Source organism: Eschrichtius robustus, chromosome 20, assembly GCF_028021215.1.
Source record: "Eschrichtius robustus isolate mEscRob2 chromosome 20, mEscRob2.pri, whole genome shotgun sequence".
Lineage (NCBI taxonomy): Eukaryota > Metazoa > Chordata > Mammalia > Artiodactyla > Eschrichtiidae > Eschrichtius > Eschrichtius robustus.
The window spans coordinates 65,784,928-65,808,095 of record NC_090843.1 but is presented as its reverse complement, the minus strand read 5'-3'; the positions used below and the strand labels follow the sequence as shown (position 1 = coordinate 65,808,095).

Below are 23,168 nucleotides of genomic sequence, written 5' to 3'. Positions count from 1 at the left end.
AATCAGCATCACAAACGCCCAGGCCCCGCCCCCGCGCCGCGCCTCGGGAAGAAGACTACAAGTCCCAGAGGGCCTCGGTGCCCGCCACGTGCTGTCTCCAGCCGCCAATGGGCAGGAGCGCCGCGCTAGCCTGCTCCCGCCCCCCGGCGCGCTGGAGCCAATCGGAAGGTGTGTGTGTGCGAGCGCAGGCGGGGAGGGGGCTCGCTTAGCACCCGGAGGCCCTGATCTCAGGTCCCGGGGTCCCGGTGGCGGCCGGAGCGCTCGGTCCGCAGGCGGCCGGCGGGTGGACCCCTCCCGCCCCACACGCGCGCCCGCCTTACCCCCGGGCAGCCTCCTCGGCTCCCGCGCGGCGGCGGTTCCTCCCCCTCCCCCAGCCCTGGCTCCGGGGGACCCCGCGATGCCGGTCCGCACCGAGTGTCCCCCGCCGGCCGGTGCCTCGGCCGCCTCCGCCGCCTCGCTCATCCCGCCGCCGCCCATCAACACGCAGCAGCCCGGCGTGGCCACCAGCCTGCTCTACAGCGGCTCTAAGTTCCGCGGCCACCAGAAGAGCAAGGGTAACTCGTACGACGTGGAGGTGGTGCTGCAGGTGAGCCGGCTGCCGGGCCTCTCGCGGCGCCCACTGGCGGGGCCGCGCCGCCGCCCCCTCGAGCCCGCGGCCGCGGGCGGGCCTGCTGCCCGGGCCTGCCGGGAGACCTCCGGCGCACCCCAACTCTGCGGGCCAGAGCCGGGGACCGGCGGCCTCAGACCCGGCCCTGCCTCCCCGTGGCCTGTCGCCCCAGGACCAGCCCTCCTTCTAGCCCTTCTCGGACCCCGAAGAGCTCTCCAGTGGTTCCCCCTGACTCGGGACCCTCCCAGGCCTGTGACGTGCCTGCTGCCCCTTACGTTTTCCTCGGTCCCAGGAAGCCCAGGCCCTGGGGCCCGCCTCCTTTTCCTGGGGTTTTCTCCTTGGGGGACTTCCTCAGCCCTCTCCCTCCATTAGCCCCTGAGCTTGAGAACCCCCAGCCCACCCTGATTCCTGCCCCACCCCCCCAGGCCGGGCCCTCATCCTGGGTGGGCTCCTCATAGTCTGTTAAGAAGCTGGCCTCCTAGCCCCCCAACCCCTAGCCTCTTCCTGGCCCAGGCTTCTCATACTCCCTACCCCTGCCCTCTGGCCACTTCCAGGCCACTCCCGGTCTCCCTGGCCTGTCTGCCCAGACCTCCCTGTCCTACACCTCTGTTCTCCTCCTTCCTGGCTCCAGGGGACCCTCTTTCGTGTTCTTAACTTTGATCGACTCGGCCAGGGCTTTCTCCCAGTCTCTAATACTCACGTACTGGGAAATGTAACTCACCCGCTTTATTTCTCATACGGTATTTCCTTCCCGTGTCCACCCACCTCCCCCCATTTGACCTGGATTTCTGAGAACCTGCTGCCAGCCCCTAATGGCTTTGGAACTGCAGCTTCACCTGTCCCGGCCCTTTCCTGCACCTCACCCCTCTCATGCAAATGGGAGCACACTTGACATTTCTTCCCAGCCCAAGGAGATTGGCAGTGGTTGATACTCGTTTTCCTCTCCCTCCTAGAAAACTGTTCCTCCTCTCTAGCTGCCCAGACCTGCATCAGGACCCACCTCCTCCTCCCTTTGCCCCTTTGTCCTTAGTCTGATACCTCACCTCCTAGGCTGTTCCCAAAAGCCCCCCCAAACATCTGTCCTCTTGAAAGGCTTTCCAGAAGCTTTGAGGTCTTGTGTGAGGACAGAACGTAGCAAGTGTCTTTTCCTTATGCTTGCCCTTTGCCCTTTAATAATTTTAAATCTTTAACAGCTTCTTTTCTAAGCAAGTAGGTCTCCCACCCAAAAAACAGTTGTGGATGCGTTTTCTTTCCACTAACTGCAGAGCATTCATCAGCCTCTTTTTTCTTAATGCTTTGTGGGAATAGATAATTTCTTTTGATTGGGAGAACTCCATTTCTGTGTTGTATCTTTGGTTTATAAACTTAAGTATCTATCATGAGCCACGATATTTATTGTAATTGAAAAAAATAGGAGTTCCCTGGCGGTCCAGTGGTTAGGATTCAGTGCTTTCACTGTCGTGGCCCAGGTTCAGTCCCTGGTCAGGGAACTGAGATCCGGCAAGCTGCAAGGTGCGGCCAAAAAAAAAAAGTCCCGTGGCTGAGTTATTTCAGTCTTCATAATGAGATGCCTAATGTGGTAATCCCCCTTCTCTTGCTTCAAATGTGAGAGTTTAGTAAGCAGTTATAGGCTTTTTTACTTTTTGCAGCTAATCATAAAATTCTAGAAGTGAGATCCCTGGTGAGGATCATGTTTGCAATGATCTTGAATTTGTGCCCCTTGTTGAGTTTGATGGTTTAGGATGGGGTCGGGGACAAGTGGCAGGGTAGCCAAGTGTCAAAAGAGAAGTTCGCCTTGGTTACTGTAGCAGCTCCTCTCCCTGTCCTTAGTGTGTGGTTTCTGAATTCCTGTCAGGTGCCAACTTCCTTGTGAACCGCTGGGAGTGGGGATTGAGTTGGTGCACAACTGGTAGGTCCCAGGGCAGCCCGAGCGGAGACCTGGCCGGTGGCTGGAGGCCCCTTGGAGTGGGCGGCCCGAGCGGAGACCTGGCCGGTGGCTGGAGGCCCCTTGGAGTGGGCGGCCCGAGCGGAGACCTGGCCGGTGGCTGGAGGCCCCTTGGAGTGGGCGGCCCGAGCGGAGACCTGGCCGGTGGCTGGAGGCCCCTTGGAGTGGGCGGCCCGAGCGGAGACCTGGCCGGTGGCTGGAGGCCCCTTGGAGTGGGCCGTCTGATGGTGGGGGCAGCGGTCTCACCCAGGAATGCTGCCCTGTATCCGGACTGGTGAGCGGCTTGTCCGTCGTGGAGACAGTCAGTGGCGTGTGAATAGCTCCATCATCTGGTTTTTCAGCCAGGACTGGGTTCTTGGGCTCAGCCTTCTTAGAATACTTATGCTTTTTGTAACTTCATCTATTTCCTGTTTTCTTTCTGTTTTTCGTAACAGCTTTACTGAGATACGATGCACCTATTAACACCATTTGCACGTTTAAGGTATACAATTCAGTAGTTTTTTAGTGTAGTCACAAAGTTGTGTAAGCGTCACTGCAATCTAATTTTAGAATGTTTTCATCATCCCCCAAAGAACCCTTAGCTGTCACACCCCTCCAGCCCTAGGCAACCCCTATTTTTTTTTCACCTAAGATTTGCTTATTCTGGACTTTTCATGTAAATGGAGTCGTACAATGATGTGACCTTTCGTGTCTAGCTTCTTCCATTGAGCAGTGTTTCAGGGCTCACCCACGTCACAGCAGGTGTCAGTGCTTCCTGACTTCTTATCGTTGCCTAATAGTCCCCTGTGTGGATCTACGGCATTTTGTTTATCCATTGACCTGTCCGTGGGTGTTTGGATTTTTTCCACTCTGGGGCTGTTATGAACACACTGCTGTGAGCATTCACGTACAAGTTCTTATGTGGACATACGTCTTCCTTTCTCCTGGATGTCTCCCTACCAGTGGAATACTGGGTCATATGGTAATTATTTGTTTAACACTTGAGACACTGCCAGACTGATTTCCAAAGTGGCTGCGTCATTTTGCATTCCCACCAGCAGCGTCTGAGGCTCCAGTTTCTCCACATCCTCGTCAACACTTGCTATTGTCTGTCTTTTTGATTGTAGCCATCCTAGTGGGTGTGAGGTGGTGTCTCATTGTGGCTTTGATTTGAGCTTCCGGGATGACTGACAAGGTTGGGCCTCTTTTCATGGGCTTCTGGAGTGCCTTTTCTTTTTGGAAATTCCAGTTTAAAGAGCTCCTCTAACGTTTGTAGGATGCTGACCGCTCTTTTTGTTGTTGTTGTTTTGTTACTGTGATTGCTCTCTTTCTCCTCTGCCATCCAAGAAGCTAAGAGTGAAGTGAAGGCCAGGTCACTGTGGAAGGAATATTAAAAAGAGCAGCTGTTGGACACAGCTGTGCTGCAAGACCTTCTTGCTGAGCATTTGCCTTGTTATCTTTCTCGTTGAGATGCCGGCCCGTTGTTCGGTTGAAGCTCTCTGCGCTATGGTGGGTTTGAGTTTATCAAGATCAATTTGGGCAGAAAGGGAGAGGCACATGCTTGGATGGAGGCCAGAATGAAATTCTGATTCTTGAGCAGGTGATAATCCGTGCAAAATGTTAGCCAATTTACAGTGCAGTTTTTAGTCTTATTAGCAAGTATCCTTGCCACCTGATGCCCTTTCTGGCAGCTGTGAAACCCCAAACTATATTGAAATTCAGTGAGAATTGCATCCTTGAAACTTAAGGCCTTGGGTTAGAGCTGTGTGTCCTTTAACACAACTTCTTTACTGACCCCTGTGAGTTCGGATCAGCTGCTTGATGCCGTCCGATGCCCAGGTCAGCAGGTGAGGACGTTTGCAGGGCTGTGGTGCTTTTCAGGTGGAGACCGTTGTCCCCAACACCGGACGGTGGGACCGCCCCAGCTTCGTTGAAGCCCGCTTGCTTTGGTGCTGACCTCGACTGGCTGGCTGAGTTCACTGCAGCTTCTAAGCACTGCCTTGGTGTTTGACTCGTGGTGTATTGGAAGTAGTTGGGTCCCCAGATCTGATAAATGCCACAAAATGTTCCTAGTTTCTTAAATGAGGCCTCACTCAGTGTTGAACACTCAGCGTGCCACAGGACCTGTGAGCCCCGGGCTGCACTGGGCCAGCCGGCCTCCAGGCTCCCTCGCCCCCCACCCGCCTGCCGCCCTGGCCTCGAAGGGGCCTCTGCCTGCCGGACGTGCTCCCGCTGTCTCCTGCTGGACCCTCCATTGGTAACGAGGCTGTGTGTATCTTTTCAGCACGTGGACACGGGGAACTCGTACCTCTGTGGGTATCTGAAGATCAAAGGCCTTACTGAGGTAAGCGCCCCTCCCACGGGCAGGAGCCGGAGGGGCCTCGGTCCTGAAGGGCCAGCAACCTCGACTCCTCAGGCCTGATTCAGGAGCCCCATTTCTAAGTGTGGTTCTTTCAGGGGGAGCGTAGAGCAGGCAGTTTGGACGTGTCCTGTTGGAAAGCACACAGACTCACAGACCGTTGACGTTTATAAACAGGTCACCGTGTGCCCAACGCTACTGATTTTACTTTAATCCTTTTTGAGGAAAACAAACATAGTAAGAACATAGCTGCCACCGTCGTGGTCAGTTTCAGCCTCTGGGCGAGCATCGTTCCTCCGAGGACTGAGGTCTTCGCAGTTTGAAAACGTAGGTGTTTTCCTTTCTTTGAACCACCTGAAACCTCAGAACTCCTGGGAATATCGGAGGCAAGAGAGAGCATGCTTTCTTTTCCCGCTGGTGAGTGGGCAGGAGGAGGGCCTGGCGCCGCCCGGCCGAGGGTCGGGGGCCGCGGCGTTCGCATCCTCGCGCCGCCTCCTCTGGCCCCACGACGTCACCTCTGTCCATTCCATTTCCTCATCCGCGAGGTGAGAGCTCCAGGTGCCTGCTGTGTCTCCCGGGGAAGACGCAGGGTCAGCGAGTGGGAGGCTCCGAGGGACCTGACAAGGCTGGTCCTCCTCGGTCTGGAAACACTTGTTTCCGTCGCCCCCGTTCCCCCTGTTCTCCTACTTCCCCACCGGGAGTCTGAGAATCTCCTGTGAAATTTGTTGTTGAGACAAAAAGGTATCTCTTCCCTCCTCTAGAAAATGTATCCAATCAAGTAGGGGCAGAAAATGACAGCAAAAGGAAGGGTTCTCACCCGTGGGTTTGTGCCAGTAGAAGACACACAGGAAACAGAATACGCTCAACTCTTAGGTGGCCAAACACATTTGTTGAGCGCAGAACACAGACATTTAACTTCATAAGGAAACCAGCAAAATCTGTCACGTGGGATGTGGACACCGATTCCAGATGGTCACAGGAAGCTTTGTGGAAATGGTTAAGTAGGATTAAAAAATCCACAGACTGCGTACGGAAGTGCTGTGGACGTCCCACCGGGGGCAGGTGGCGCTAATGAAGGGAAGCACCCCCGAGCCACCTAGAGCCAGGCTCCTCTGAGCGGACGGGGTGCTGGCTTGGCCCTTCCCTGGGCCCGGCCCTTCCCTCCTGAAGCCGCCTTTTACTAGAGGAGGGCTGTGTTTCCTGAGGCCCTTCGTCCTGCCCGAGCGTCAGGAGTCTGTGAATTCATCTTTTTTAATAACTTTTTTTAGTCCCTTTACTGAGATATAATTCACATAGCATACATTCACCCATTTACAACGTGCAATCTAGGACCTCCCTGGCAATCGAGTGGTTAGGGCTCCGCGCTTCCACTGCAGGGGGCACGGGTTCCATCCCTGGTTGGGGAACTAAGATCCCACAACACGCGGCCAAAAAAAAAAAAAAAGTGTACAATCTGTTGGCTTTCAGTATAGTCACAGCATTGTACAACTGTCTAACAGTTTTTTAAGTTATAAATCTAATGCATGGTCACTGGATAATTGGTAAAATGCAGAAAAGGGTGACGATTCTTTGAATGGTTTTACACCTGTTATAAAGCACAGTTAACCATTTTTGTTTGCTTTTCCATTTATAGTTGTTGAAAAAGCAAATATGTGATTTACTTTAATGTAACTGAACGGTTTGGGTCATAGTCATGGTATTCCTCGTCTGTACGGAAATAGGGAAAATTCACTGTTACACGGGAGATAACTTGCCTCTTATCTGCCTTACATTCACAAATAAGTACAGTTTTTGAAGTTTGTGTGCCTTGTGGAAATTAAATCCCAGAGTTGTGAGAATGGGTGTCAAATAACATTCCCTTTTGCAATCCCGAGCCAGCCACCCGCAGGGAGAGGGGCGTCCCTGGGGAGGCCCAGCGGAGGCGGCTGGCACCCGGCCTGGGAGCCCAGCCTGGGGGTGTCATGGTCAGGCCTGCCACGCACTCTCCAGACAGTTCTGGACGCTCCCGAGGCTGAACCAGGGAGCTGGTCACACTACCCAGAGCCACAGGCGCTCGTTTACTGCTGGTTTCAGAAGTTCTTGCTGAGTTACTGGCCAGTCAAACGTTGACCCCCCAGAAGGCAGGTCTTCACGGAAAGCTGGAGCCACCTCCAGGCAGGTGAGCCTGGAGTCAGTGAGGGGAGTGGGACCCGGCGCAGGGATCCCACCCCCGGGGCGGGGGGGCTGGCCACGCCCCCCCTTTGTGACCACCCGCCCCCCCCACCTCCCCGGCTGTAGTCAGGGCTTGAATGTCCTCGCCTGCCCTGTGAGAGGCTTTGTCGTTTTGGTTCATTCTGTGCACATGACTCTCATTCATTAGGTGTTTATTTTATTTAATTTTGGAAGTTTGTGGGTACCTTGTGGTCACCCTGGTAGATTGCCTGAAACATTTGAGAGAGAAGTCGGCGCAGAATCACTTATTAGGAAAACTCGTGACTTGAACATAAGTATGTTCTTTGCGTTATAATAGGAGGACTTGATCGTTTATCCTTCTATTTTAGGGAAGTCTTGATAGAACTCAGGAAGTCAATATATTGTCTATAGCTTTTTATTTAACATCTCAAGTCCGCTGTCAGCTTACACAGAACTTTTTCCCTTAGCAGTCCTTCCTAAAACGGATGAGTATAGTTTGGTTTATACCTTTAAAAATCAGGTTTCCACTTAGGAACTTACCTCTTCTTTAATCTCTTCACTCTGTATCTATAAATATCTGTTTGAGGAACCCAGCACTAGTGTTGGGGTGAGGGCTGCGGTTTCAGGGGGGTGGCAAATCTGTAGTGTTTCGAGCTCACTGCTACGAGGACAGGCTGCCTGGGTGTGTGCGGTAAAGCAGCCACGGGCTTTCTGGGAGCCCCTGTCCACGTGGCAGGAGAGCCGGGAGAAGTGGCAAAGCCATGGGAACAGATTTATTTTAAACGGGTAGTTAAGTTTGATGCCTACTGAGAGGGGCTTACGTGGGGTGAGGAGGAGAAAGCGGGACCGCTATGGTCCCAGGATTTTAGGGTGGTGACCCTTGCTCTGCCAGGCGGTGGGTCATCACTGCACCCTTGGGAGGTACCCGGGCGGGTGGGTGGTGCTGAGGGGCCACCTGGCAGGTGGGTTGGCTGGTCTCTAGAAATGCAGAGGAACGGTACACTTTTTACATTGTTGACTTGTTCTTCCATTAATTTTTTCAAAATCTTTGGTGCTTCCTTACTATCAGAGGAACAAGTAGCAAGGTTGTCCAGAGTATTCCAAGCACCCAGTCAGGATGACGGCTTATTTGTTTTTCCTGCGGTTGTGGCTTCCCGGGGCAGACGTGATTTATCAATGTTTCCCATCGTATAAGCTGTCTGAGCTCATGCGATAGAACTATACGAATGCCTAATACATCAAGGTATTCTACCAACCTCCCCCTGCCCCCCAAACCTGAAGAGTTGGCGTAAAAAGGACAGGCTGAGGCAGTTTGAGAAGCAGTGGCTGGGCCGTGGCACGAGGGAGATGGAGCTTGATTTTGGAGCCTCTCTGGGTATTCGCCTTGGAAAGTAAAACCTATCAAGTTACCGTCTGCTTTGTATTCAGAAATAACCTGTCCAAATTCTTTTCTGAGCCATCAGCACATAACAAGGGCGCCAAAGAGGGGTTCCCTGCTTCTGGCAAAGGCCCCGGAATCCAACAGACCCCCTCCCCCCAGCCCCTTCACTTCAGGCTCCCTCCACGGCCGTGGGCGTCGCTGGTCTGGGTGGTTGCTCAGCAGTGTGGTCATTTCTGCAAAGCTCTGGGGAGAAATTACAGCAAGGTTGGTTTTTTCCTTTGTGAAAGGTTACAACTCCCGTTTGACATCGTGTTTGACATTTGGGTTCTTACCATAGGAGTATCCAACCCTCACGACCTTCTTTGAAGGAGAAATCATCAGCAAAAAGCACCCTTTCTTAACCCGAAAGTGGGATGCGGACGAGGATGTGGACCGGAAGCATTGGGTGAGTGCCCGTCTGCTCTGGGCGCCGGGGGGGCTGGCGGCACCGTCCCTCTCCAGCCACCGTTCCCTTCCCACCTCCTCTGCTCTGGGCCCCCGGGGGCTGGCGGCACCGTCCCTCTCCAGCCACCGTTCCCTTCCCGCCCCCTCTGCTCTGGGCCCCCGGGGGCTGGCGGCACCGTCCCTCTCCAGCCACCGTTCCCTTCCCGCCCCCTCTGCTCTGGGCGCCGGGGGCTGGCGGCACCGTCCCTCTCCAGCCACCGTTCCCTTCCCGCCCCCTCTGCTCTGGGCCCCCGGGGGCTGGTGGCACCGTCCCTCTCCAGCCACCGTTCCCTTCTGGCCCCCAGGGGCTGGCGGCACCGTCCCTCTCCAGCCACCGTTCCCTTCCCGCCCCCTCTGCTCTGGGCCCCCGGGGGCTGGCGGCACCGTCCCTCTCCAGCCACCGTTCCCTTCCCGCCCGCTCTGCTCTGGGCCCCGGGGGCTGGCGGCACCGTCCCTCTCCAGCCACCGTTCCCTTCCCGCCCCCTCTGCTCTGGGCTCTGGGGGCTGGCGGCACCATCCCTCTCCAGCCACCGTTCCCTTCCCACCTCCTCTGCTCTGGGCCCCCGGGGGCTGGCGGCACCGTCCCTCTCCAGCCACTGTTCCTTCCTGCCCCCTCTGCTCTGGGCCCCCGGGGGCTGGCGGCACCGTCCCTCTCCAGCCACCGTTCCCTTCCCGCCTCCTCTGCCGTCCCTGACGGCCTCTGCCTTTAGGGTGCGCCTGGGGTGGAGGCACGCGGTTCCCCCTCACGGGCAGGGCCTCAGGGCCACTCCTGCCCTGGAAGCGCCCGTGCCTGTCAAGCACGGCTGTGTGCTCGCAGCTGTGAGCTCCTCAGGACAGCTCAGAGCTCCTCCTCGAGCCTTTTCGCCAGGGCCACGCGAGTCTCGTGTCTTTAAAATCCCATTTCTCAGCCGGTCGTTAGAGCCTTTTGGCTTAGCTGGCTGTGGCGAGGATGAACTTCGGTTTCACACCGAGGAAGTCCAGTGCGCTCTCCCCTGCACCCCGCAGGGTGAGGTGTCAGTAGTGGAGATTCCAGAGCGGCTCCCGGGCCCCGCCACCGCTCCTGGCTGTGTCCGCGCACTCCTGCTTCCGGGCCCACGGGCTCCTGGGGGCCCCGCCTGCAGACACTCTGCAGGAGGCAGCGTCCTTGTTGGTGAGCCGCTTTCTCATACCTGAGTTAGGAAAGAAACACCTGTCAAATGCTGAGTTTCCATTGAATTTAAACTTGAGTTTTTGAATTTTAAATACATGTTTTGGCTCTTGTAGCAAGCAGACACTGAGGTAGACGGCCACCTGTGTTTCTAATAGAGTACGAACGGGAGCCGAGCGTCTGGAAGCTGGGGAGCCTGGAAGGTGCCGCTGTCGGGGAGCGCCCCTGGGAGCCGTCAGGCCCTGCCCCGCCCGGCTCTCCCCGCCCTGCACCCACCTCTCCTGCACAGCCCAGCGAGCACACAGCCTGTCTTCCTTCCAACTTTGTTTTCCATTTCAAATTGGTCCTGCAAAAAGCAAGGTCTTTGAGGCCCAATGAAAACTCAGTTTGAGGCTGGTTGGCTGCAGGTGAAGAACCTGGAGAGCAGCTCGAACTTCCTGTTGCCTTTCGTTAGAGCTGGAGACACCCGGACTCCGGCCTTCCTAGGCTGGGTTGAACTATTTTGAGTGAAAGAGGGGCTGGGCGTGCGAGGTCGGGCCTGTGGACGGTTTCCCTCCAGGAGCGCTGGCTGCCTTCGCGGGACTCAGGGTTTCCTGATGCCCTCTCCCCACGTGGGATTCCCAGACTCCCACGTGGGCCCCAGGGGCTCTGAGTGCCCCTCTGTCTGTCGGGGAGCCACAATGTCTACTGCACACTGGGGTCAGGACACTGTAGTTCACCCTCGAGTTTTCCTGAATGAGATTTGAAGTGGGTATTATGATAAAGTGATAAAAGATTATGGTGATTATCATTATCGCGATAAAGTAAAGATTCCTCACACGTAATCTACTTAGAGTAAAAATATCTGTGTGACAGATTCTGTGACTTAATACCTCTCTGTCTTAACTTTTTGTTCAGGAGGTTTTTTTTATAGAATTAATACATACTTATCTTTAAATATTTGAAAAAAACAAAAACAAAACATCTGTAATGGCAAACACCTAAAGCTAAAGCAGGGGTTAACCTTTTCCTAAATCTCTTTTGAGTATATGTACTTTTTTTTTTTTTTTAACAAAAACATGATCATAAGGTACAGCTTTGTTGCCGTAACCAAGCGTGACTTGTTTCTGGTCTCAACTAGCTGGCCCCAAGCCGCCAGGCCACTGCGTTGTCGGGGGACCCCACTTTACTAACCCCCCCGACCCCGGCACTACAGGCTGGTTCAGCCTGAGTCTTTGCCCCCGTTGGTTGATGTATGGAGACCCCGTCCCTGATCGTCCGGCTGCGTCTGTCTGGAGTAAGGGGTGAGAGAAGGCCCGGGGTTGCATCCATCCCCGTTCGGCGGCCTTTCCTGGGCGCGTTAACTAGGCAGGCGTAGGGTCCAGGCGTCTGCCCCGGGGTCCAGGCCCCAGTGCGCGGGGTGACCAGACGCTCCCTGCCCGCCGGCCGCCGCCTCGCCCTGGAGGGGCCGCGGCACCAGCCCAGCACACCCGCCACCCCTCTGTCCCTCATTCTCATACTCTGCTTTTGGCTTTCAGGGCAAGTTTCTGGCTTTTTATCAGTACGCAAAATCGTTTAATTCAGACGACTTTGATTACGAAGAGCTGAAGAGTGGGGACTATGTCTTCATGAGGTGGAAGGTAAGGCTGCCCGGCTGTGCCGGGCCTGTGGTGTGGCCCCCGGGCCCCAGGCCCCTGAGGCCCATGCTCACCCCCGTGTGGGGCAGGCACGGCTCTTGTGTCCTCTGCCTTTGTTCTCTCCTGCGACCCTGCAGGCTGGGTCATCCCAAGTGTCCTGTGTACTCGGGAGACCCCCATTGTCTCAGCCCCTAAGTGACCTCGCCCGGGCTGTGGGTCGTCACGGCGCCCCCGGTCCCTCCAGCTCAGGAAGCACGGGGCCGGGGACAGAATTTGGGCTTTCCCCCAGCCCTTGAGAACCCCATCGGGCCGGGCTCGCTGGGGTGGCTCTGGTGCCCCCTCTGGTGTTTCCTGGGTTAAAGCCACAGGGTACTGAATTCAGGAGGCGAGTGTGTGAAGTCACTTGGAGAACCTACACCCACCTCCAACCCCTCACCCCCAACCTGTAGGAAAAAGACGCTTTATGGTGAAATCTTGCCAGCTTTCCTACAGACGAATCCTGTAGCACCCTCATTCCCAGTCTGTGTTTCTGTGGTGAGAATTGGGGCGGGGGCTTGGCCCTGGCAGCAGACAGGCAGGTGCCGGGGGTAAACCTGAGTCCCGCCCCGCAGCCGGCCAACTAAACAACCCACTAAAGGAAGTGTCGGGTGAGGCTCTACTTTAAAATTAATTTGAAAAACTACAATTTCAGAGACTGGGGAAAGGGAAGGAGAGTTGCTTGGTCTCCAAGAGTTTCTCATGCAGGGTGACTCCCCCGTGGGCCGTCTAGGCCTCCTGCGGCCCCTGACCTCGCCCCCCAGGGGGCTGGCTCTGCCCGGGGTCTGAGGAGAGCAGCACCGTTCTGACCGCTGCTGATGGGGGGGTCCCCAGGGCGAGCGAGCTCCACCTTGCCCTCGGGGTGAGGCCCGGGCCATAGAAGTGACCCTCGGCTCTCAAGGTGACCGGGAGCCTAGCGACGGTTCCTGGGGTGCAGCAGAAGCGTGAGTCCGCGGCTCAGGGGTGGGAAGGTTTTGACGCGCTCTCGAGGCGTGGGCACCGCGGTGCCCGCCCTCGGCTCTGACCCTGGTGACCTCGACACGTGGTGGCCGTGTGCGTATGTTGAACATGCGAGTGGCTCGGGGGTTCACAGTTGCCTATCAAGCCACCTGCAGGGGAGCAGGGAGGCCTGGGGGGCCGGAGCCCCCGGCGCTGACCCTCCATCCCCATCCACGTGCAGGAGCAGTTCCTGGTCCCGGACCACACGATCAAGGACATCAGTGGTGCTTCCTTTGCCGGCTTTTACTACATCTGCTTCCAGAAGTCGGCGGCCTCCATAGAGGGCTACTATTACCACAGGAGCTCGGAATGGTAAGGACCGGCTGCCGAGACCTCATTTCTTTTTTTTTTTTTTTTTTCTTTTTTTATAAATTTAATTATTTATTTATTTTTGGCTGTGTTGGGTCTTCGTTTCTGTGTGAGGGCTTTCTCCAGTTCTGGCAAGCGGGGGCCACTCTTCATCGCGGCGCGCGGGCCTCTCACTGCCGCAGCCTCTCCCATTGCGGAGCACAGGCTCCAGACGCGCAGGCTCAGTAGCTGTGGCTCACGGGCCCAGCCGCTCTGCGGCATGTGGGATCTTCCCAGACCAGGGCTCGAACCCATGTGCCCGGCATTGGCAGGCAGATTCTCAACCACTGCGCCACTAGGGAAGCCCGAGACCTCATTTCTTGAGGGGCTCACTTGCGTCCACAGGGCAGAGTAAACGAGGTAAAAAAATGAAGTTCTGGGTACAGGAACTCATAGCTAAACGCTTTCAAGCAGCAAATATTTTCAGCTCTGTTTATCTCCATCTTGCAGGTCTTGTATTTATTCCTCCCCAATTTAATCAGTAACTAAAGTGTCAGGCCCCACTGTGGACAGTGAGAACTTGGCTGTCAGCGGCCTTTTTAATTTTGTGCTCACGCTCCTGCCTGGTGCCGGCCGGTGACCGGGGCCCGCGGGCGTGGTCGGCCCTGCCCTGGGCCTCTGCCATGGTGACAGCCGCGTGCCACCTGAGGGCTGGCGTTTGCCACCTTTGCAGGCCTTCTCGTGGCTCCTTGAGCTTTTGTAAGTGCCCCGTTATCCCTGAAGCGCAGACGGTATTATGAAATACCTGATTTCGTCTCTGAATGTGGAAATTATTTTCTTGTGACTTTTGCACACTTTGAAGGCTCCTGCGGGACACTACGTGGGGCTACCCAGTGACAACCGAGTGCCCGGGGCTCCATGCAGCCCCGACCTCTGTGGGAGCAGCCGTTGTTGGGGTGTCAACACCTGTTCAGCTTTCAAATGAGTTTTTAAAACTTTTCCTATCCTTTTAAAAGTACCCGCTTTACGGAGATACAGCTCACCTGCTGTGCAGTCCCCTCACTGCAAGCGTGCAGTCCAGTGGCTTCCGTGTCGACAGAGTTGTCCAGCCATCACTGCACTCAGTTTCAGAACGTTTTCGTCGGCACGAGAGGGAACCCTGTCCCCCTGAGCTGTCATCCTACCTCCCCGCCCCCTCCAGCCCCAGGCAACCACTAATCTGCTCTCTCTAAGTACAGGTTTGCCTGTCCTGGACGTGTCATGCAAATGGGCCCGCGTACCGTGAAGGGCCCCGGGTTGCGGTGTGTGTCAGCTCTTCGTCTTTATATTGCTGAGTGATTTCCCATCGTGTGGATGGACCACCTTGTCTTTATCTGTTCATTGGTGGATGGACACGTGGGTCGTTCCCACCTTTCGGCTACTGTGGACGTGGGTGTGCAAGAGTCTGAGTCCCTGCTTTCAGTTCCTCTGGGCACTGGGGGTGGGATTGCCGGGTCACGGTGTATTCTATATTTCACTTTTCAGGGAACTGTTTCCCACAGCGGCTGCACCTTTTCACGTTGCCACCAATGATGTGCAAAGGTTCCACTTCTCGTGTTTCCCCACGTCCTTCCCCACATTTAGGATTACAGCCATCCCGCTGGGTGCAAAGGCCTAGGGTTAGGGTTCTGATGGCTAACGCATCGTCCTTTCTTTTCCTTTTTTTTTTTTTTTGGCTACATTGGGTCTTCGTTGCGGCGCACGGGCTTTCTCTCGTTGCAGTGCCTGAGCTTCTCATTGCGGTGGCTTCTCTTGTTGCGGAGCATGGGCTCAGTAGCTGTGGCTTGCGGGCTCTAGAGCGCAGGCTCAGTAGCTGTGGCGCACAGGCTTAGTGGCTCTGCGGCATGTGGGATCTTCCCGGACCAGGCTTCGAACCCGTGTCCCCCTGCACTGGCAGGCGGATTCTTGACCACTGCGCCAGCAGGGAAGCCCCCATCGTCCCTTCTTGTTGACGTTTTGGGTGAGAGATAAACTGCTCTTCCCTGTGCTGCTCCGCACTCTTCTGTGGACGGGTGGGGGGAGCCGACACACTGAGCGTCCCCGAGTGGGGACTGTCCCGCCCTGTTTATCCTTCATCTGCTTCCCTCCTCGGAGCACCCGTCGCGGGGACGCACACCCGCAGAGCCCTCGGATGCTCTAACAGCCACGTCTAGGGAGAAGGAAGGTGAAGTCGCTAAGGTTGGGGGGGGGCAGCTGTGACGTCATCGATCCCAAGCTCTCCGGATCCGCGCTCTGCGGATCGTGCAGCTTTGAAGGGAAGCAGGGTGGTGGGGAGGGGTGGGGGGCCTGGTCTGCATCCTCCCCCAGAGGACTTGGCCTCTCGTTTCCTAAGACAGGCTGTCATTGCTTCAGGATTGGAACAGGGCCTACAAACAGCAGGTTTTCTGCCTAGTTCAGGGGGATTAACCAGAGAAATGGAAACAAGGCCAAGCTCAGTTCCCCTGAGGAAGTCTGAGATGAGCTTGCGTTTCCTCTAGGCGTGGCTTCTGCGGGCGCCGGTGGGGCAGGTTCCACACCCTGTGCTGGTTTTTAGGATGTTCTAACGATCCCCCCACCACCACCCTCCTCTCCTCCCCACAGGTATCAGTCGCTCAATCTCACTCATGTTCCAGAACACAGCGCGCCCATCTACGAATTCCGGTGACAGCGGTCCGGGACGGCAACCAAATAAACTGAACTTGGCAAAAAAGAACTTTGCCAAGAAAACTGTGTACCTGCCAGAACCAGGAGAACGTGTGTTCCTGTTTCTTCACGAGCAGACTCGCATCAGAAAGCATGAATGTCAACCCACGGCATCCGAGGAGTGCGGCCGACCAGCAAGGGCAGGTGGAGGGCGGCCTCGGTTCCTCTTCCCTCTCTGTGGCAGTTTGGTCTTAAGCTGTTTTTAAGCTACCGTAAATGCACTTTTCCTCCTGCACAGCTGACTTCTGTATCACTGAGACGCACATCCCTTCCCCCACGCCCCCCTCCAGCCCTGGCCCCCCTTGGCCTTGGTGCTCAGTGGTCCCCACCAGGCCCCCCGCCCCCCGATTGCTTACTCTGGTAGCTCAAGGGAAGGCCGAGCCCAGCAGCCGTGCGCCTCCGGAGCCCTGTGCGGGGAGGCGGCCGATCGCTCGGCAGGGTTGGGGCACTGCCAGCCCTGGGATTCCCGCGCTGAGCTGGTCAGTGGCCGGCAGCTTCCCTGGGCCTGCCGTCCAGGTCACAGGATTTAAGGCTTCCAGATCCCTGGCAGGGACAGATTCCCGTCCTGCTCACTCAGCACGTTTGCTCCAAACTTTTGAACTCGAGGGCAATACTAAACTTAAAAAAAAAAAAAAAAAAGTTTTTTTTATTACAAAATTATTTTTATGGTCCCTTTAACAAGGACCCTATGGCAAATGCACAATTACTCAGAATTACATTTTATCGTTTTCACATTGAAAACAGCAAATGTTGACTTAGTAGTTTTTATACCTATATTCTATTTGTAAATGTATATTTAATCAGCCAGCAGTTTGAAACTGGTCACGTGGTACAGAAGTTTTGCAGCGTTGCGTCGGTCACAGCGCTAAGCGTGAGAGCCGTTTTGGGGGCCAGTTTAGCATTTGTGCGTCCTCCTTTCGCTACTCGGAACAGCAGTGCTTCGCGGCGCCCTTTCCCGCCAGGCAGAAGGAGCCGCTCTCCCCAAACCGCAGCTCGGCCGCGTTGGCGTGGGGGAGGGGTGAGAGCATGCGCACTCCCAGAGCTCGCGGCTCACGTGCCAAAGTGTGTGTGTGTCTGTGCGCGTGCGCACGTGCGCATGCAGTTGTGTTGTTTAAATGTTTAGAAAGCTTCATAGCGTGGCATCCGCTGTAGCCCGCAGACATGGGCAGGGCTTGGGGGATTGGCATTTGCTGGTGCTTTACAAGACTTGCTCAGAATACCGGAGGGAAAGCTTTAACAACGAGGTAGTGTTTTAACCCACGGGAGCAAAACAAACGCGAGATGCATGTCCACGGGCGGAGTAAGAAAGCACAAAGCCCTTCCGTCTAGGTGCGTGGTGGGGCAATCTTTTATTCCCAAGAAGTGACTTTGGTTTATTGACGTATGTACTGTATGTTCCTGAGGTTGAGTGTCAGGAGAAGCCTTAAAGGAGAAGTGTTGGGGAAGGTGGTGGGTGGGTGTCAGGGCCGCTGGGCTGTGTAGTCCTGAAGCTCCCTGCAGAGATGCAAGCATCCATCTGGAAAGGCCAGGGTCTGGGGACCCTGGAAAGTTGCATGGTGGCTGCAGTGGAGAGAAGCTTCACGTCTGTCTCCAGAGATGAGTCAGAAACGTTTTCTGGATTTTAAAACTCCCAAAGGCAGCGGAGTGGCTGGCTGTGGTCAATCCCAGCTCGGGGCACAAGGCCTGGGCCAGCGCTGCAGGGTGTAACCAGCTCCTTGAAGGGTTCAGGTGCCACTCAGAATGCCGAGGGTGAGGTCCGCCTGGAGCCTGTCGGGGCCCGCGTGTGTGTGTCCTCCAGTGGGCAGGGCAGGGTGTCTGCGCGGCACTGCTGCTCGGCTGCCCGGGCGGGCCGGGCTCTATTGTGGGCTGGCTTCCTTGCTGAGCCAGGGGTCAAGTGCAGCGGTGTTTGGGGATGAAGAAGTGGTACCCTTTGCCAGCTCTTTGGGACACACCTGTGATGAAGATTGGTTCTCGTACAAACCTGTCTGTTGAGGATGCAGAAGGAGTGGTTTCCACATCCCCTGAGTAACTCCCAGACCATCTGCCCTGACTTAGTTCCCGAAGGAGCTCGGGCGGTCATCCCCAGCCGAGGTTATTCTTTCCTGAGCCCTCTCGTAACCCACATGCCTCTGCTTCTATGTGCGGTGTTCTTGGTTGACTCTTGTATTCGTCGTTAAGAAACGAGTGCAGGTGTGCACTCCCTGCCGTCTCCCCCACCCCCTCCTCAGGACGCGGCTCCTGCTCTGCTCAGATCCCCTCCACCCCGCCCTCCCCGCCTCGCCACTCCTGCTGGTGTCGTCCCCTCCCACCCACCCACCCATCCTTTCAGACTTGACGGCGTCTCAGCTGCGGTCCCCCAGTAACTAAGCGATGCCTCCCGTGAAGCAGACGGTCCATCTGCCTGCTGGTTCCGCGGTGATGTGCACAGCACAAACTCCAGGGGAGCCAAGGGGGCTTTTCAATGTCTTTTGCTTTCAGAAACAGGGAATTTATATTCTAAGGCCTTGAACTGATTTTTTTTTTCCTCATAAATAGTCAGATAAGCTAATTTTTAAAAAGAAATGCCATTGAGTATGTGCATTGTGGTTTAAAATTACTAACGAGTTCTGGGAAAGAAAAATAATATTTGATTTTGAATCTTACATGTTTTTAAAAATTAGATTTGAATGGGCAAAAAGTGAGTATTTTGTTTCTTTAGGGAGTACATGTGGAAAGGGTCTGAGGGTTTGGGACGGGAGAAGTATTTTGCAGAGCTATCAATGTCCAAATAATTTTTAAAAAATAATAAAGGTATTTAAGCAGTGAGTCTGTCCTATTTCTAAAGCAAAACGGTTCTGTTAGAAGAAACCAACCCCGTTTCTGGCCCTGTGGCTGTGGAGGTTTCTGGGCCCCCCGCAGGGGATTCCAGCACGGGGGGACATCTGCGTGATTAGGGGCGAGGCCTCCAGGCTTGTGAGCTGGCCTGCGGAGCGGGGTTACCTGCTGGGTGATGTCGGGGTAGAGATGCCAGCCTGGTGCTTGGCTGGTGTGTGGACGGAGCCAGTGAGACTTCCTCCCCGTCTGGAACCTCAGAGCCCGGGAGATAAAGAGAAGGGATGGCGGTAGCCCCTCCCACGTCAGTGCTCACCTTCCCCAGGTGCGCTTGCTGTGTGCTGACCGCCGTCCTGGGTGCTTGTGACACGTCCACACGTGACGGACCCCGAGAATGGCCTGTGTCCCAGCAGGGAGATACATGGCAACGACACAGTAAAGAATCCGTGTCTGTTAGATGGAGTTGAGGGACCAGCATTACAGGGAAAGAGCAGGCAGAGCTGCGGCAGACTGGGGGGCACTGTGGGCTGCGCTGGTTGAAAAGACGGTCGGGTGACATTGAGCCAAGACCTGGAGGTGGGTGCGAGCCACGCAGACGTGTGGGGATGAGCCCTCCGGGCAGAGGGGACAGCGGGGTGGGGTGTGTAGGAGCCTCGGGCCCTGTGGGACCTTGTCGGTCGCTGTCGGGATCAGGACTCTGGCTTTACTCAGAGGAGAGGCATCGGAGGATGTGGGCAGAGGCGGGATGGGACCCGATGCAGGTTTTAAAGGATCTTCCCGGGTGGAGGGACTGAAGGGGCAAGTGGAGACCAGTGAGAGCCCACTGCCGAGCTGGAGAGGGTAAAGCTGACAGGCTGCCTGGGAAGTGTAACAGCGAGAGCCGTCCGGGGGGTCCGAGGCTTTTGGAAGAACCAGCAGCCTCTGTGTTAGTTGGGGTCACTGTCTCATTTGTTCGCTGCCGACGTTTGATTCATGGAGGTGTCGGGGTGGAGACGCGGAGAGATTTGTATGACTTGCGTTTCTCAAGAGGAGGGAGCACGCCTGCCACGCGGGGCCGCGTGGGGAGCACCACGTTTTGGGCAGAAGGTAAACAGAAACCACGGTCTTTGTTGGGCTTTCCGAGGGAAGGGCGGGGGGGGGGGGGTGAGAGGGGGGCAAACCGGGTAGGGCCGGCTAGTTGGAGTGATTCGGGCGGGCCTGGGGCATGAGGCTGCCTGGCCCTGGGAGGATCAGGCCAGGGGTAGTGGCTTGACAGTTGCATGAGGAGGTATAGCAGCGGTGTGGGCTCCGGGATGGTGGTCTGTGTGGGAGAACCACACGGGGGAGTGGGAGCCTTTGCCTCCTCTGAGAACGGGCTGGCTCTGGGGGGGCAGCAGGGATGCAGGAAATCAGAAGCTGTAGTTAATGTAATTGGCCCTGTGGTGAGCGGATGCCCAGCCGACGAATCCAGAATCTAAGAACGCACAGAGCCGTGACGGACAGCGGCTTCCGGGAAGATGCACCTGGACTGCGCATTCACCTCCAGTGCACGTGGCACAGGTGGGGGGTTCCGCCCCTCCAGCCGTGGGCGCTCAACGGCCACAGGCTGGTCCGGCTCTAACTGGGCCGCCCGTGGTCGCCCTGGGCCCGTGAGGGTCGGGCGGTGGGTTTCTGGCGGCCGGGTCTGGGGGGTGATGTTGCTTGCTCCTGCCCGTACGCGTGGCCGCTCCCAGCTGGCTGGTGCCCAGGACGCAGCGGCCGACGGCGGAGGGGGTCTGAGGGGAGGGCATGGAGCTCAGTTTTGGACGCGTTAAGTCTGAGGGAAATACAAGTTAGACTCCAAGTGATGGTGGCCGTGCGGCCCTGAAATTCAGGAGGAAGGTCTGGACTGGAGATGAGGATTGGAGAGCTGTCAGCTTCTAGACAGGGTGTTTAAAACCATGAGATGGGGGCGCTCACGGATGGGAGGAGGGACCCGCGGTGGAAGCAGCAGGGTGGCGGGGGAGGCCAGGGAGCTGGGGTCCTGCGGGCCGCGGGACGGCAGGGCCTGCAGGAGAAGGAGGGACCCACTGTGTCCACGACGCTCAGGGCTGACCATGGGGTCCGGCCGCGTGAAGGTCACTTCTGACCTTGAGGGAGCGGCTTGCACGGACCGGTAGAGGCCAGTGGGAATCAGAGCAAGCGTGGGAGGGAAGGAAAGTGCTCAAAAGGTTTTGCGGGCAAATTATTTCATACTATTTTACATAATGAGGTTTTTTTTTAAATTGTGGTAAAATATTCACAGTATACATTTACCATTTTAGCCACTTTGAAGTGTCCAATTCAGTGGCATTAAGCACATTCATCGTGTTGTACACCCATCACCTCCATCATCTCTGGAACTTTTCCATCTTCCCAAAGTGGAGCTCAGTCCCCATTAAACACCAACTCCCCACCCTCGGCCCCTGGCACCCACCCTTCTACTTTCCTTCTCTATGGACCTGACGGCTCCAGGGACCTCATGTAAGTGGAATTGCCAGTGTTTGTCTTTTTGTGACTGGCCTGTTTCACTTAACATGTGTCAGAATTTCCTTCCTTTTTAAGGCTGAATAATATTCCATTATATGTATAGACCACCTTTTGTTTATCCGTTCATCCATCAGCAAACACTTGGGTTACTCCCAGTTTTGGGGTATTGCGAATAATGAACGTGGGTGTACAAATTCCTCTTCAAGTCTCTGCTTTCACTTTTGGATACGTACTCAGAAGTGGAATTGCCAGATCATATGGTAGTTCTATTTTTAATTTTTGAGGAACCTGCATACTGTTTTCCATAGTTGGCTGCACCACTTTATATTCCCAGCAACAGTGCACAAGGGTTCCACTTTCTCCGTGTTCTCACCAACACTTGTTCTCGCTCGCTCGCTCTCTCTCTCTCTCTCTCTCTCTATATATATATATATAAGATACACACAGACACACACATACACACCCCGTCCTAACGGGTGTGAAGCGTTATCTCACTGTGGTTTTGATTTGCATTTCCCTAATGACTAGTGATGTGGAACATCTTTCCACGTGCTGTTGGCCATCCATATATCTTCTCTGGAGAAACGTCTACTCAAGTCCTTCATCCATTTTAAAAATCAGGTTGTTGTGTTGCTGTTGACTAATGACTTCTTTATCTATTCTGGGTATTAACCCCTTATCCAATATATGGTTTGCAGATATTTCTCCCATTCCGTGGGTTTCCTTTTCACTCTGTTGATAGTATCCTTTGATGCACAAATCAAATATTTCACAGTTCCAGTAGCAGCCACTTCAGAAGTTTGTAAACTCTTACTCAGAGATTCCTCGGGTGACATGAACATGCGAGGTTGGTAGTTGGCTTCCCAGGTTTGGGTTTGGAGGACCCAGACCTTCCAAGCAGGAAAGGCCCCGTTGCCTAGAAAACGCTTGATATTTAGGTTTTCTCCCTTGACCCTGGGAGTAGGCCTGATTTCACAATATTTATGAAGAAACAGACCCCCGGGGATTGCGAGTGAAGCAGACACAACAGCAGAGATGCCAGGACTCTTGAAAGGTGAGTCGCATTCCAGGACATTTCCACCTCCCCAGATGTAAGCCGGTAGTGAGCACACCTCCGTGGGCACAAGGGTGGTGGCAGTCAAAGCCGGGAGCCGCGTCTTGGGGCAGAGGGAATTAGAGGACCTTCCCCCCGCACAGGGCTAGGGCTCCACGCTTGCCTGGACTGCCCAGTTCCCAGAGGCTTTCACCTCCCATCTTCTCTGAACTTCACAGAGCCCGCAGACATAGGTGTTCTCCTCGCTGTCTGCCTGTTACCCTGGGGTCCCTGGACTTCACATCTCAGCCCTGCCGTGAATAGCTTGAGCCGCTGGGCCAGGCACTTTGCATGGCTTGTAACCTTGCTTTGTCAGAGGAGGAGGAGAGCGGCAAGCTGGAGCTTACGACACCCCTCTCCAACCTGGAGCCTGGTGCATAATGGGCGTTTGGTAAACGTGGGCTGAGTCTGGGGAGGATGTGACACCCCCGGAGGACACGTGACTGACAGTGGCTCTGGCATTCAAGGAGGACTTATGAGCAAGCAAACTTTATCTGTTATTTCATTTTTACAGCAACCATGTTACCCCCGTTTTCAGGGTGTAGAAACAGGCTCAGAGAGGTTAAGAAATTTAACCAGGCACACACAGTTATGGACCTTGGCTCTGAACACAGCATGATTTCCAATGACCTGCTCCCTACTCCCAACTTTGTATTAAAAACATGCAGGAAAGTTGAAAGAATAATTCATACACACACACACACCCCCTTCCCCCAGGTTCAACAAGTGTGAACATAATGCCACATTTCCTTCACGATTTCTCTGAATATACACACACACACACACACACACACACACACACACATACACATACTTGAAAGTAAGGTATAGACATCGTGACCTTTTACCCCTGTTGCAGGCTGAATGTTTGTGTCACCTCCCCAAATTCATATGTTGATGCCCTAGCCCCCAGTGTGATGGTATTTGGAGATGGGCCTTTGGGAGGTTTTTGGGGTCAATTGAGGTCATAAGAGGGGGCTTCTCCTAATGGGATCAGTGCCTTTATAAGAAGAATCACCAGCGAGTTCTCTGTCTCTCTTTCCC

General features: G+C 55.2%; 1 protein-coding gene across 1 annotated transcript; it reads left to right on the top strand.

Moving 5' to 3' along the window:
* The first annotated feature begins 178 nt into the window (after window positions 1–178).
* GID4 (GID complex subunit 4 homolog) lies at window positions 179–18,523 on the top strand. Its single transcript, XM_068531548.1, has 6 exons — window positions 179–586; window positions 4,816–4,875; window positions 8,781–8,888; window positions 11,591–11,692; window positions 12,906–13,036; window positions 15,632–18,523. The coding sequence occupies exons 1-6, from the start codon at window positions 398–400 to the stop codon at window positions 15,693–15,695; spliced, it is 654 nt and encodes a 217-aa protein (XP_068387649.1). The 5' UTR covers window positions 179–397; the 3' UTR covers window positions 15,696–18,523.
* Window positions 18,524–23,168: the final 4,645 nt, after the last annotated feature.